General features: G+C 47.3%; 1 protein-coding gene across 1 annotated transcript in view; it reads left to right on the plus strand.

The window, feature by feature from the left end:
- The window catches only part of SLIT3 (slit guidance ligand 3), a 591,744-nt gene that overhangs the window by 477,386 nt on the left and 98,866 nt on the right, over window positions 1-15,492 (plus strand). Inside the window, 3 exon segments of the mRNA XM_030327818.1 lie at window positions 7,905-7,931; window positions 7,933-8,007; window positions 12,766-12,837. Of these exon segments, the coding sequence (XP_030183678.1) occupies window positions 7,905-7,931; window positions 7,933-8,007; window positions 12,766-12,837 (174 nt within the window).

Below are 15,492 nucleotides of genomic sequence, written 5' to 3' on the forward strand. Positions count from 1 at the left end.
GGTATGACACTGACTGTCTCAAACAGATGTGCAAGATGGAATTCCTGCCCACATTCATCTCCTTTCAGATTCCCACTTTTTCTGCCCCACTTCATTCCTTTCTCCCTCCATCTGCCAGGTTTCATCTTCTGTCTTTGGCAGCCATAGATCTTTCCTTGACCAGGTCTCAAACCACAGCATGATGAAAGAGGCCAGTCTAGTAGATAAGCTATAACCATTGACCCGCACCAACCCCCGACTCACCCTCCTCTCCTCCACAATCATTATACCTCCAACTTGGGCCTCACAGGCACACAGCTCAGGTGTCTAGGAGAGAGGAATTGCAGATGGAAATTGTACATTGGAGGTGGGACCCATGCAGACCAAGCCATACCTGGACTGTTGGGCTCATACCTGGACATCAAATTTTTAAAGGGACGTTAACAAACTAGAATAGTTTGATTCAGTGATTTCTGAAAGGCTGTCTGATTACTGGAATGTTTTTCCCAATGTGAGGTAAAGTGAGAAAAACAAGAACAATGTGATTTTTTTCTGATGAGCAAAAATATTCCATTTAAAGGAGACTTTATTTTAAATTCTTGAACTTCCTTATTCTATTGTTGTTATTAAAAATACCCTTCATCGCTTGTTGGGATGAGCACTGGGTGTTGTATGGAAACCAATTTGACAATAAATTATATTTTTTAAAATGCCCTTCATCTTATAAAATGATGGCCACTAGAGGCAGAATATATATGTTTGGGTGTGCATGCACATGTATGTGCTAAATATGTGCTTAATTAACACGTGTATAAATGTATGTCTCTATATAATATACATTATATATAACACACAGAGCACTTTCACTGGCAAAATAAAAGGTCTATAACCACCTAGCCTGTGAAATCTAAAAGTCTGGGAATGACCAACCTAGCTACAGTGCTTCTAAAAAACAGCCACAAACAGCAGCCATCAAGGGTAGACTATGGATTCAGGGAGACCCACATACTAGCTCTGGCCATGCCTTTTGACTCTGGACAAATAACTTTTCTGTGTCTTGTTTTCCTCAACTGAAACATTCACAGGCCAACTGTACCTTCTGAACAGCTCTTGCAAAAGTTAAATGAAATGTATGCTGTCAAATGCTTGGCGTTGTGTCTGACACATAGGATATACTCTGCTGGCCGTGATTGTTATTATTTTACTACTGCTAGTACTTGTGTTGCTATTGTTGCTGCTGCTACTACCATTTTATTAGGCTCCGTGAGAAAGGTTGGAAACCATATCATAGGAGCTGAAGCTACCTGCATTTGGAGATCCTTCCATAGAACTAAGTCAGGACTTTAAGGGTGATGGTTGACAGAAGAGGTTCAAGAACCGGGCTAGCCACTTGCATTATGAATTGAGCCTGGCGGTAGCTCATCATCATGCAAATGTATGCAGACATGGAAATAAGGCCGCCCCTGCTTGTGGAGCTCCCACGGCCCACCAGACAGATTGCCCAGGATTTCTCTTGCTGTGCTCACCTCCTTCTCCTCTGTGATGAAATGAAGCTGAGACATTAAAGCAGACGAAGCAAGACTCTGTGGTTAGGAGGCTACAGGCAGAAGTGACATGTAAGAGAGACCTTTGAGGAAGAAACCTGCTTGTTCCTCAAGGCAACAAAACCCGTGCCTGGGGACTTGTGTGTTGGTCTGAAAGTCTTGAAAGCAGCTGAAACGCAGCCTCTTAGGGAGAGAAGACCAGCAGGTGGGGGAGGTTGAAAGATGAGACAGAGAGTGGAAACTGCAGTACACCCCCCCGGATGAATAGAAGTGTCTGATTTATCATCCCAAAGACATCTGAATGTGACTTTTCCTTTTTCCCATCAAGAATTTTGACTCGTGTCCATGGCCACCCATACAATCCAGACTTCCCCTTTCTCCTTAGGGATGCTTGGCACCATATCAGGTTCTTCAGATCCCATGGGCCATCCTTAGCCAGTGGTGATGCGTTAACACCTTAGGAGGGGTTCTGCACTCCCCAACATTTGGGGGGAGGAAGGACTATCTCTCATGCAAAGCAATCTGGCAAACTCTTTTAGAATGTTTTTCAAAGCCAAGGCAGCTCAGAGGAGTGTCTGCTGGTCTCCCCGCATAGCAGAGCCAATTCCTCTAAAAATAGCTTTCTTCCACAGAACCCACAGTGAGACAGTTCCCTGCAGATTTTCCTCGAAACTGAGCTCCCACCATCACCATTCTTGCTGCTCCCTGTTGATTCTCTGAACCAGCTCCAGCCTCCAGCAGGGATAGATTCTGGGAAGAGCCAGAGGCTCACACCTTCCTCTCTTCTGTGGTCTTCTGTCTTCACCCCTGAGTCCTCAAGCCTCCAGAGGGACCATCTGTGCCTAGAGCCCATCTTAATCACTGCCCATCTTCTTCCAGTTTGCTCTACTCCCCCACATAGTGCCATCCAGTGTATCTCATGCCCTCTGCGGTAGCACATAGATTCAGGTGATGGAGAAGGGCTGTGTGGATGCACTGAATGTCAAGTCATAAGTGAAAGCATCTGGGGGAGAGGAACGGTAGCCCCACTCTCCACCTAGTCTCACCTCACCCCTGTTGTTTATCTGGGGTGGAGAGACAAATAGTGGTTTATCTGTTTAACAAAAGCAAATATTTTCCCATTACACAGGTCACCAGGGCATGTTAAAAGGAGAGAACTAAAAAACAAACCAAAAAAAAAAAAAAAAAAACAGTCAAAAGAACAAAAGGACTGGAGGGTTCTGGAAGCCGTCGACAATCAGGATTCTTAAATGTTCTGAGAGCACCAGGTTTCTGAGGGATTGCCACGTGGAAGGAGGGAGATGGGGTGGATTGGGGCAGTAGTCTAAAGGGGAAGCCCGCTGAAGCACAGAGAATAATGAAGAACAGAGCCTTAGGATAAATAGTTCAGGGTTTGAGTCTCAGTTTTGCCTCTTACTTTGCGCATCTTTCTTAACATCTCCTGCTTCACTTGGTCCGCCACTGCCCACTGACCCCCCCACCCCGACCCTTGCAAAATGGGGCTCATCAGACCTACTAGAGATTTTCCATGAAGATTAAATAACACAATTGCACAGAAAATTAGCACGATGTTTGGAAGGCACTGAATGAAATCCGAAAAGAAAAGCCTATGCATGTGTCGCATGGACAACATGATAGAATGGTTTGGTCTCAAGTTCCCATGTTATTTTTCATTCATTGTTTTCTAAGATGATTAAAAAAACAAATTCTGTGGTGGAGGCATGTGGGCATATGCAAATAATAAGAAGAGCAAATCTGGCTCTCTCTCTGCTTTCTGCAGGCAGTGCCAGGTATTCTGCAGAGTAGGTTAGGAGCGGCTCGTGTCACATATGCCTGCATCCCTCAACTTCGTTGTTACTATATTATTAATAACACTTGCTTTGTAGTTTTGCTGAAGAATAAAATGAGCCAGTATGCAAAGAGCACAGTGTCTGACATAGAAAAAGCCCTCGATAAATGGTAGATGTTCATCGTTATTGCCACCTCAGCCACACCACTGCCAATATTCCAACCCAGCTCCAGGACGTCTTTATCGGGTGACTTGTAGCCATGCCCTCGCACTAGCCATGCCCCTGCCAGTCTCTCTGGCATCATGTTGACTTATGCATTGCAAGAAATATATTGCGTTCAGTCGCATGTTTGCAAATGACAGATCATTAAGGAAGCACCGAGAAACTAGGGCAAATCAATACAGAGCGCAAACGGCTGAAATCCCCATCAGATGTTCCCATTGTTTTTACTGGTGCCGGAAGATGTTCAGATGTTTGATTTGTATGTTTGTTTTTATGCTAGTTCTATTAAATCAGTTTGCAGCCTGAAGAATGTTTGCCAGACAAAGAAAGACACATGTGCCATTTAAGAGAGACCTAAAACAGCTGTTGGCTTCAGACACCTCTCTAAATGTGACAGTTTTTTGCTGATGCTAATGCTTCTTTTTGTTCTTCACACTGAATTCTTGTCACTGGGAGTATGGATCTTTGCATGCTTGTTCCAGGCTATATAAAACCTACCAGGGGCTGTTTGCTACATAGAAAGTTTGTGTGTGCACAGGCACTGTAGTCTTACTCCCTTGACAAAGGGGCCATTTCTCTGAGGATGAGCTGCCGGCAACTAAAAATGGAGATGCCTCAGCTACAAATGGGATTCAACAAAGCTTAGTGACTGCGGGCTCAGGTTTTTGAATTGAATAAACTTGCCTGCATTTCCTTCCAGCTGTAGCTCTTCCTGACTTTGTGAATTTGGACAAGAGACTTAACATCTTTGAGCCTCCATTTTCTCACGTTTAAAGCGGGGATGGTAACGATGAATAGGACCTGCCTCACCGTGGTGTAAATATTAAGATAAACAAGCCATGTAAAACTCTTAGGCTATTGCCTGACTTACAAGCACCTGACACCTCATAGCTCTTACTATTGTTATTACCCCTTCCCTTGCCTTTACCTCACATTCGAAGGACACTGACTATTCACAACTGTACCACCCCAGACAAACTCTGATCCCCCCTGGAGTGAGGTTAACCCACATCATGGCATGGCCTTGGCACTCCATAAAGGATCGGGTGTCTAGCCAGGACCCACAGCAGCATAAGAAGCAGAGAGACTGCAGAGACAAATACCATCCCCAGAGTGTACTAGTCTGATGGGTACAGGACGCACAGAGCCGTCCCTGCTGAGATTGAAGTTCTTTGCTCAAAACCACACCTTTGTACTCTGTTTGCATATTTGTATGTATTCGCATCTGTATTGCATCTCCCTCAACTCCTACAGCCTTTTTACAAAATGCCTACGTCTTTTTTTTATTTCCTTATGAAATTTTATTTAAGTTTATTTTTTAAAATTTACATCCAAGTAAGTTAGCATATAGTGCAACAATGATTTCAGGAGCAGAAGCCAATGACTTCATCCCCTACGTATAACACCCAGTGCTCATCCCAACAAGTGTCCTCCTTAATGCCCCTTGCCCATTTAGCCCATCCCCCACCCACAACCCCCACCCCCAGCAACCCTCATTTTGTTCTCTATATTTTAAGAGTCTCTTATGGTTGTCCCCCTCCCTGTTTTTATATTATTTTTGCTTCCCTTCCCTTATGTCCATCTGTTTTTGTATCTTAAATTCCACATATGAGTAAGGTCATACGATACTTGTCTTTCTCTGACTGACTACTTCACTTAGCATAATCCACTCTAGTTCTGTCCACGGCGTTGCAAATGGCAAGACAAAATACCCACTTACACAGAGCTGCATGATGTCTCAGAATCAGCATTGGGGTCATAACCTCCTAAACTCTTCTGTGACTTTGGGGAGGCCACTTTAGCCTCTAGGCCTCAATTTCTCTGTTTTCAGAAAGAAAGGCAGTATGTCCGATGTGTAGAAACAGGTGTCAGTTCTGCCTCTTGCTAGCTCTGTCACTCTGGATGGGCTATTTGATCCCTGTAGGTTTTATTTTCCTCATCCACCAAATGAGGCCAACATAGCTTGCCTCATACATGTAAGGATTAAAAGAGATAATAGACATAAATCAACTTGGCCTCATAAATGATCGCTCTTCCTGTTTGTTATGATAGCAATAGAATTTGGTTCTGTGGTGGACCATCTTGGGCTGTCTCTATCCCCAGATGATTAAATTCCTCAAGGACAGGTACCACATACTCCTCATGGATTCATCCCTCCCTTGAATCTTACACCCCTCACTAAAGTGCAGGTTAATTGGTTATGAATCGCACTGACAGCCGGCCGACCGCGCACCCCCGGCTGGCCTGATTTGCCTAGGTTCTTGGCCTGCAGCTGGAAGCAGTGGGTCCTCTTGCAAAAACAGAGGGGGTTACCATCGTTACAGACAGTGGCTCTCCCCAGAGGCATCATCCAGCTGCAATCCCTTGCCAAAGTGGCAGGTGAATCACAGGATTCCTGGAGAGCATTTTCCACCTGACTGGCAGCCCCAGAGACCCATGGAGCTGTTGCCTGGGCTGAGAGATCCCTGCTGAACTCTGCTCAGCTGGAGAACAAGAATGTCCTTGGAGCTTCCCTGCTGCCTCTGCGGCTGGCTGTATCGGGTAGCCCACAGTCTCTGAGACCTTGTGGCATGCTCTTGTGCCTTACCAAGAACCAGCCAGGCCCCTGTCTGGCCAGCCTGTGCCCGTGTGCCCAGCAGAACACGCTCCCCACCCCCTCCAGCAGGCCACAAAGGCTTTCTTAATAGACCGTGGCAGTCTCATTTGTAGACTCTATTCATCTAGCAGCCAAGAATGATCTATCCTGATGCTCCCTCTCTCCTCCCACCCGCCTTTCCTCTTTCTCTCTCCCCCACCCACCCTTCCTTTGGCCTAGAGAGTGATTTGTCTGTGTTATGGGTAGGCCTGACAAACCATTCCACATTAGCAGCTGAGATGTTGTTTGAAATGGGAAAATTGCTGGCAAACTGCTCCATTAGCGGTTCCAGTAACAATACTCTCTTCCCCCAATGAAGATGAGATCGCAGAGGCACAAATTAATACGACTGTCTCCCCGACTCTGCAGCGGGGATTACTCTTCAAGATGAATGGGTTCATCCAGCCAGAAATGTGCAGCCACTGGATGTAGCCTCTGAGGGAGCCACTTCCGCCCGTCTGTTCCTTCTTCTCCCCCCACCCCCCCGCCCCCGCGCACACCTTTTTTTGTGTCTTCCCAGCTGAGAGGTTAGGGAACATCCGTGCCAAGATGAGAAGTGATGACAAGACCCGCGCCTTGGAGACAAGGGAGATGGACGAGAAGGAGATGCTCAGGTCTCCTCAGCCGAGGCCTGAGGGCATCACTCATCACCTCTAATAGAGGGCCCTTCCTCCTACTCAGGCCTGTTTCCCACCACACCTGTTCTTGGTAACAGGAAGTCACCTGAGAGGCGAGAGAATAGAGATGCTTACTCACTTCTCTTCAAGAAAGTTCTCGGCCCTGGGCCTGGGGCCTATGACATCTCTTGTCATTCCAGAGTTATAAGAGAGGAAGGTCTTCAGGAAAGTCTGTAACATAGTAAAGGCCACAGATTCTAGCAGCATCCCAGGGGAGTGGTCCGGTCGGGGCCCCTAGGGTCCTCAGGGTGTCGGAGTCAGTTTGATGAATGGCAGACTGGGAGCCTAAAGACTTGAAGGCCATTTCTCCAGCATATTAGAAGCAGCCCATTGAAAAACCCAGAAACAAATAATCAAATGTTATTTATTGTATGTCGTATTCCTGAAACTAATATTATATGTCAGTTATACCTTAATTTTTAAAAAAGCCAGGAATGAAGTCAGCCATTGTCATTTCTGCCTGTACAATACCCCAGTGGCAGTGTGGTTGAGTTTTTTTTTGTAATTTTTTTTTTTAACCGTTTATTTATTTTTGAGACAGAGGACAGAGCATGAACGGGGGAGGGCCAGAAGAGAGGGAGACATAGAATCTGAAACAGGCTCGCAGGCTCTGAGCTGTCAGCACAGAGCCCGACGTGGGGGCTCCAACTCACGGAACCGCGAGATCATGACCTGAGCGCGAAGGTCAGACGGCTTAAACCGACTGAGGCCGACCCAGGCTCCCCAGTGGTTGAATTTTTGACAGAATGGTGACATGCTTCCAGGGCAGTATGGGCATTGCTGGCCCATAGGGCCACCTCTTTTTCTTCTGCTTTATCCCTTTGACTTTTTCAGCATGCCAGGTTACTTCCCACAGCTTTTGTGAAGAAGACATCTGCCTTCAAGACCACTTAGAATAAGCAAAGAACCAAAATTCTGCAGAAGTTTGCCCAGTGTCGCCACAACCAGTATCGGGTGCCACATGATGGGAGGGGCCGTCCTGTCCCTCAATGGCCCTCAGCAACCGCCTGTTGACAGGTGGATGGTTAACTGACTCTTCTCTGCTCTGTTTGCCCAGACGCCTGGAACAGAACTCCATCAATCCATCCTGCTGGAGCCTTCACCCAGTACAAGAAACTGAAGGCGAATGTGAGGTTTCCCTGGGGAGGAATGAACCAGATGTTTCAGTTTGGGGGGTAATATGCCCTATGTAGTAGGCGACCTGCCCAGATGACACCCCCATCACAATTCCTCATGGAGAGGCCAGTGTCAGGCCTGGAATGCTTTCCTGAGATTGCGAGGTAAGGTTCAGGAGTGTTGCTTTCAGATGGTGAGGGTAGCGATGTAGACACCTCAGAGCTGAGGGCCTCTCCAACTAGAGCGAAGTAAAATTATCTAGGGTGAGAGGTGCAGCTGCATTGGCCTAAGAAAAGCCCATACTACCATGTTTATTGTCCTCTGGCTTTCATGATGTGGACCTGAAGTAGGAACTTCAGTAAAATGAGATGGCAATGGCCTTGTATCAATCTCCAGCACCCTACAGGTTGCTGTGGACATGCCTACAACTGTGCACACATTTCACCTAACAAGAGAGTGACTGTCCACCACCTGCAAAGAATTGCAGGTCTGTGGATAGAGCATGCTCTAAAAAGAAAGTCTGCTCTCATGGAGCTCACCATTTGAGTGGGCGAACACAGAAAAGAACAAATATCAAAATTGCTAAGTACTAGAAAGTGAAACAAAGGCGGGCCCACCAAAAAGCCTCTCTGTACAGGTGATCCAAATGAAGGGTGGGAATGAGGAGCTCTTGAGAGAGAGCAGCTGAAAGGCCCTGGGAGCGTGCATGGATGGGTTGCAGAGCAGGGAGGGGGACAGAGGCAGGGCTTGTGTTGGAGAGGTGGGAAGGTAGAGGCCAGATCCTGTGACCCTTTAGACCATGACAAGGACTTTCTGTTCTAAGTGAGATAAGAAGCCTTGGGCCCTTCCTTATTCTCCAACCACATATGACTTGCCTGTGATTATCCCCACCACCCCCATTACTGCTGCATCCAGTATCACTGCTACCACTACATCCTATCAGTCCCTGGTTACGCCAGTGCTGCCATTCCTTCCCTCTCACGGCTCCACTGACAGCATCCTGTACCATGGTCCTCATCCCCGCCATTGTGGTGATGTCATCATCACTGCCTTCCCCAGCCCCATGACTGCCCTGAGCACGACTCTGTGAGTCACGCAGAGCAGGGCACTCCAAGGGGACGCCAGTAGGATTCGGAAATGGCCCAGCCATTGCCAGCTTGGATATTTAGAATCTGGGAGGGAGATTCCTTTCCCTCTTCTGAGCTGAGAAATCATTTCTTACAGTCCAGTAATCAAAATGCTGCTCTTATCCCAGTTACTTACTGTCTCTGGCCTCCCACGGAGGAAAAAGAGAGCAGGTAGAAATATGCACAGGCTCGATCTTGTTCCCTTCCACTGAAGGCTGATTCATCGGTTTCCCTTGAGTAGGAGGGCCTACATTGAAGAGGTTAAGTGTCTGCTGACTCCTTTTTATGTTAAAAATAAACATCCCCAAGAAACAGTGGCATTGGTTGGCTTTACCCTCAGATCTTGGGAAGGCAACTTCCCATCTCCCTGGAAATCCAAACCAAACAAGATTTTCTCCTGGTACAATTCCAGAAGTGGAAACCAACCTAATGAGCCAGCCTGAGCACATACTTTTCCCCTCCCCTTGGCAGCATTCTTGCTGGAGGAGCTGTATAAATATAGGCCTTAATATTTAAAACCTTAGGCCATTAATCTCCTGGTCTCCCTGCTTCCCCAGCTCACTCCATACGCCCCCCCCCCCAATTCATTTTTAAAGCCTAACTTGATTATGCAGCCAGATAGTAATTTCAGTGAAAAATGACAAGTTCAGTCACTGCCCCAACCTATATCTCTTGCATGATTTAAGTTACTGCTCTAATTTTTTGTGAGGTCCAGGTAATTTAGAGCTTGGCTATGTTTTACTGTCCTTTCTTCATCCCATTGGAGTTGCCATGATCTGTGCATTCAAAATTCATAAGACCTTCTCAGTCACGACCTGGGAAGTGAATTTAATTTTGATCACTTCTGATGTTACTGATATTTATTATGATGCCCCTTGCCTGCCCCCCCCCCCCAAAGGGATGGCGGTAGGAAAAGAGACCACTTGCAGATTTTTCCAGCTAACAGAACCTCACAAATCAAGATGGAAGTATGACGGCTTGGGAGAAATAGGGCCCCTGGTCAGAATGGATTTTAAAACCCTAAGTGTGAATTCCTCATAGGTGTACATGAACCAGTCTCTCTCTCTCTCTAACAGAGAGAAGTTTCCCCTCAACTATGAATGAACCACACCCTCCTCCTCTTCTAATAACAACAACAACAACAAAAAGCCCCTGGAATGAATGACTTTGTCCCCATTTCTCGTGTCCAGCTTAGTAGAAAAAAATACTTCCAGGTAAAAACTAGTATCAAGGTAGAGCCATTTGAGAGGAGAACAGAGGGCACTAGAGAGAAGCCCTCAGTTGACAGGTTGGTTAACTGATGGCGCTGACACATGGGGACCAGAGCTGTGTGGTGTGGCCGGAAGGGCGTGTTCTTTCGTCTCCATGCTCTGAGGTAGAGTAGAATCCACAGGTGCCAGCACCTCCCCACTTGAGCCTTGCCCGCATGGAATTTGCCACCTTGGCTCCGAAGAGTCTAGAAAGTCCGCTGCCTCTTGTCCATCGAGTTTGTAAGCCCCAGGGGACTGGGGTGGGTCAGAGACCAACCAGGCCATAAAATGCTGTGGCCTAAAGTATGACCCAGGGATCACGTGCATGGGAATCACATAGAGATGTGTTACCTATGCAGACTTTTTAGCTCCTTCCCCAGGCTAGCCAAAGCAGACTCCCTGTGGGTGCACTTTGAAAACCACTGATCTATAGTGACCCAGATGCCTGGAGTCAGCTCAGGGCCACCTGCTATGGACTGGGAGAGGTCAAGCATGGAGACTGGTAGGCGGCAGAAGCCTTTCCCAGCCTGCCTTCTGTCCAGTGCCACTACCTTTTGCATCCATCTTTGTGAAGTGAGGGGAGACTTGAGATGCCAGCCCTCTACCTGAAGAGCCATGTCAAGTCCCCTCTGGCTCTGGGTCCTTGCCCTCAGAGGGTTGCTGTTTCCTTCCTGCAGTATTAAGAACTAAGATGAAGTGACCCTCCAGGAGCAGTTCCCAGCTAAACTATCACTTGTCCAGTTCTACTCCCCATCATCTCCAAAACCACAAGACATCCCTCCTGTGCTGCAGAGAGGAGTGCATCCAAAAGGCTAGCTGTGGACTGAATACCACTTTGCCCTGACAAGGCTAAAGCAGAGGACTTTCCCTCCACCCCACATCCCGAACTTCCTCTTGCATACTGGGGGGGCCTCAGTAGCTTGAAGAGACGTCCCATGATCAGGAAAAAACAAAATAAAAACCCAGGCTTGCTCACTAGTCTGATCTGAGCACAGACCCCGAATGCCTGCCTGGAATCCTTGCTAGGCAGGCAGGCCAAGGGCGAGCAAGATTAGGATAATCCAGGCATTTGCTTGTTAAGACCCTTCTACAAAAGTGGAGCGCCGAAGAAAAGCCTGGTGTAAACTGACGAGTTTGTGAGCACAATCTGTGGATTTGTAAGAGGCGATCTTGCAGCTAAAGGGATAAGCTCGACAGCTGTGCCTAAGAAGCCTTAACCTGTGAAATATCTTTCAACTTACCGGCTTCAGAAGCAGGGAGGGAAGAGCAGAAGCCTAGGAAAAGTGGTTGCGCAACGCTTTAGAAGGAAGAGAGAGACAGACCGGGGGAGGATGCTTAAGAGGCTGGGGGCTGGGGTGTCTGGCCTCGCTGGAGGCAGTTGCTTAAGGATCTGCTTAGATGCTTTCTTCTCCGTATCCCCTTGTCTCCTCCTCATTGACCCTCCAAGACCTCAGCTCTCTCTCTTCTGAACAAAAGCAAAGATCCATGATTTATTTTGTTAAAGGAAAAAGACTGGAGAGGTACGTTGTCTCTGGAAATTGGAGCATCTCACCTTCCAGTGACAGGAGCCCAGAGGCCGCCCCTGAGCTAATGGCTCAGAACGTCTCCCCCCTCAGAACTGAGGGCCGGGTGCTCACAAGTCACTGGGATGCAGGAAAGGGGACAGCCTCTGGGCTTTGGGGAGGAGCCGGGTCAGGGAGATTCCTCTGCGCCAGCCCGGCCAGCCAGGAGAGCTGCCTTCTATTACACACAGCGTCCCTCTCATCCACGTTACCCCAAAGCCCTAGGCATCACTCCCAGGCTTGTGCCTTTCTGAGGAGCACTCCAGTGACAAATCCACATCTCAGAGGCATCCCGTGAGAATCGCGTGATGTGGTTACGTCACACGACCTGAAGGATGCCCTGAACCAGACAGAGACTTAAGTCCCTGCTCAAACCTCTTTCAGGTCAGGAAGGAAAAGGTCACTGGGGAGGTGAAATGACTCAGGACTATTTGGGGGAAAAAATAAGCATTGGCTGAGGCATGACAAGAAGATGATGCTTGCAAGAACCCTGGCCTGTGTTTGGGTGAGGCAGGCTTCTGCTTCATTTATGCTATAATTGCTTGGTAATGCGACAAGGCCCTAATGTGACTGAGTGCAGTCTTCCCTACAAAGTGAGGGCTCACATGTGCAAAGCCATATGTCAAAGTCAGGGTGCCGTGGGTGGGCGTTCTTTGAAAGCCAAGAAGAGTGAAAACATGTGGTATATTTTATGAAGAGACAGTTGAACTGAATGGTCTTTAAGCCCCTTCTCTTGTACAATGAATACATAAATTGATTAATTCTCACCATTTTCAATATCTGAAATGCTTGACTCACACTTAAGAATGGTCGTATCACACCTTTGAGCTATGTTCTCAGACTCTCCCATTAATGTTTTTTAGAGACATCAGCAAGAATCAGATATCGGACATTGCTCCAGATGCCTTCCAGGGTCTGAAATCACTCACGTCGCTGTAAGTGGGGAACAGAGTCATGGGGAGTGGCGGTGGGGGGGGGGGGAATGTGTCCATATTTTTCAGGAGGTGTTTATCAAGGCTTTATGTTCCCTTACACACTTGTGGCAACCTGGTAAAAGAAACAAATATTTCTTCAGGGGAAATTGATCTTAGGGAATATTTCTACAACCCAAATGCATTATTTTATTGATTAAGTGCCCAGCAGCCTTCCTAGCTATTGGCTTCTAATTCAAATGCATCTTCAGCTCTACCCACACGTCCCCCTCCTGCCCTGCGTGCCTCAGCAGCGCTCTCTAGGGAGATGGAAGGACAGAATGGTAATGTATGTTTATTACCAACATGCCCATTTCTCCCAACTATGTGACCTTGTCAGGGGAGGAGCTAATTTTCTTCCCCTGATTTTCAGGCTTTTTCTCCAAACCAACCTCATGGCCTTTGTTCTGAGAAAGCACACTTGCCATCCTGTAAGGGCTTCTTTTCTTGGGTTTTGCAACCCTGGGGCAGCCTACTGGATGGAACCACAGCCTCATCCACCAGAGAGTCAGAGACCCACAGGGGCAAGAAGGCATGGGGCTTTGTCCTGTGGCTCACCATGTGGCATGGGTAATGTGACTTGAGCCTACTGTGTATTTTCCTCACAGACAAAACGAGGATAGTGATACCTTTTCTGCCTACCACATATTCAATGGTGACCACGATTACAATAATTGGCAGCACTTATTAAGCACTTACTGTGTGCCAGATACTGTTCTAGGAGTCTTGCAATTTTAATCCTGATAACAACCTAATACACAGACTCTATCCACTTCCTTCTTTTACAGTAGAAGGAATCGGGTGATCTAAGCCCCACACAGACAGGGACTTTTCTCTGTTTGGATCCTGGCTGAATCTCTGACACCTCAAACAGTACCTGGCACATGATAATTGCACAAAGCTAAAGCGTGTTGAATGAATGCAATTATCTGAAATCCACAAGTGGGAGATGCAGGATTGGATCCCAAGCAGTATGACTCCAGGACCCATGCTCTCAATCCCCAATGCTATGCTGCCTCTCGAGATAATATGAAAGAAAAAGTATACAGTAAGATACAAGAAAAGCATCCTCAGTTGATATTATTTATATCATTTGGTGACCTGCCCACTGAGTAAGAGTGAGGACGCTCAGAAGCAAGCTGTCAATGCTTCCTTCTCTCTGTAACCTGTTTGCTTAATTTATGAGTGGGCAGGTAACAAGATCCACATTTGTCCCACCTGGCCCCATCCCACTGGGAAGGGGCTGAGGACAGGGAAGTGTCTTGATTCAGCTGTTGCCGGCTGCTTGCAGAGTAAATTAGTTTCATTTATCGAACAGAACATCTGGCTGGGATATCAAAGACAGGATTGTATATGAGATTAGTGTCTGCGTATTATGCCGAAGATCACAGAGGAGCAGGGAGAGTGGCTGTGTGCTGCCAGGATCCTGTCCCTGCCCCCACCCTCCTATTCCCCTTATCTAGTTTCCCTCTGCTGGGACTTGGGAACAATCCGAGGACAGTGAGATGCTTCTGGTCCTACGGGAAACAAAATTCAGAATCTGTTTGTCATATGTGAAATGGGATCCCACTAGCCAGTTCCAAAGTACACACTGGGGCATTAAGTGAAGTGCCCCCTGACCTCTAATATATGCATTCATCCTTCCAAGTATGCCTGCTAGGTACTGCATCGTCTTACAGGCATGGAGAATGTGGCAGTGAACTGGACGGACAAGACCCTCAGTCTCATGGAGCTTGGAACACAAACATACCCAATCCAAACTCACCAGGGCCAAGCTAAAGGGCAGGAAAGCCTTGCCCGTACTCATTCATTTATTCTTTCAACAAATACTGTGCTGAACCCTGTTCAGCTCTCAGCTCTAGGGACCCTGCCACGAGCAAGCCACATAATATCGCCACATGCATGGAGCCTACGTTCAAGTGAGCTGAGAGGTAGGGGCACAGAAAATGTTTAAAATAAAGAAATACCTGAGTAGTAGAACATGACATAATGAAAAGTAATGAGGAAATAAAAATAAAGTGACAGGTGGTGAAAAACATTAAAATATTCTGGAGAAACTTCCCAAGGATGAGATGTTTGAGCTCAGATATGAAAGGTGTGAAGAAGGCAGTCAAGGAAAGATTTTGGGGGAAAGCCAGGTGGGTCTACACCCAGATTGCTCCACAGTAGACCCACAGCCCTCTTCAGTCTGCCGGAGGGTGGTTTGGACCCACGAGGTTAGAGCTGTCCCATAGGGAGGTCTGATGGGTCATGTGAGGGTCCCCTGCCCCAGTCCCGGGCCCCTCCGCCCCACCAGCTACTGCTGCACCACAATTTCTGACATCAGCCAAGACAAGCAGACAGGGACACTACTACATTTGGCACAGTGAGCAGGGGGACATTCATATGAATTACAAATTGAGCCTGAGCCATCATGCTGACTTTTATTTGCTCATTAATTTGTTGAAACATTAATGAAACCCACCCGCAGGCTGAGTGAGACACTCACACTTTTTCCTGGTGGTGTCTGGAAAATAGGGGGTTTGGTTTAGCATTCCCATTTCCTGTTTCCCCACCCTAATATTTTGTCTCCTCAAAGACATATAACAGCCTGAATTTGCGGTCTGAGCGGGAATTGGA

This window comes from Lynx canadensis, chromosome A1 (assembly GCF_007474595.2).
Source record: "Lynx canadensis isolate LIC74 chromosome A1, mLynCan4.pri.v2, whole genome shotgun sequence".
NCBI classification, from domain to species: domain Eukaryota; kingdom Metazoa; phylum Chordata; class Mammalia; order Carnivora; family Felidae; genus Lynx; species Lynx canadensis.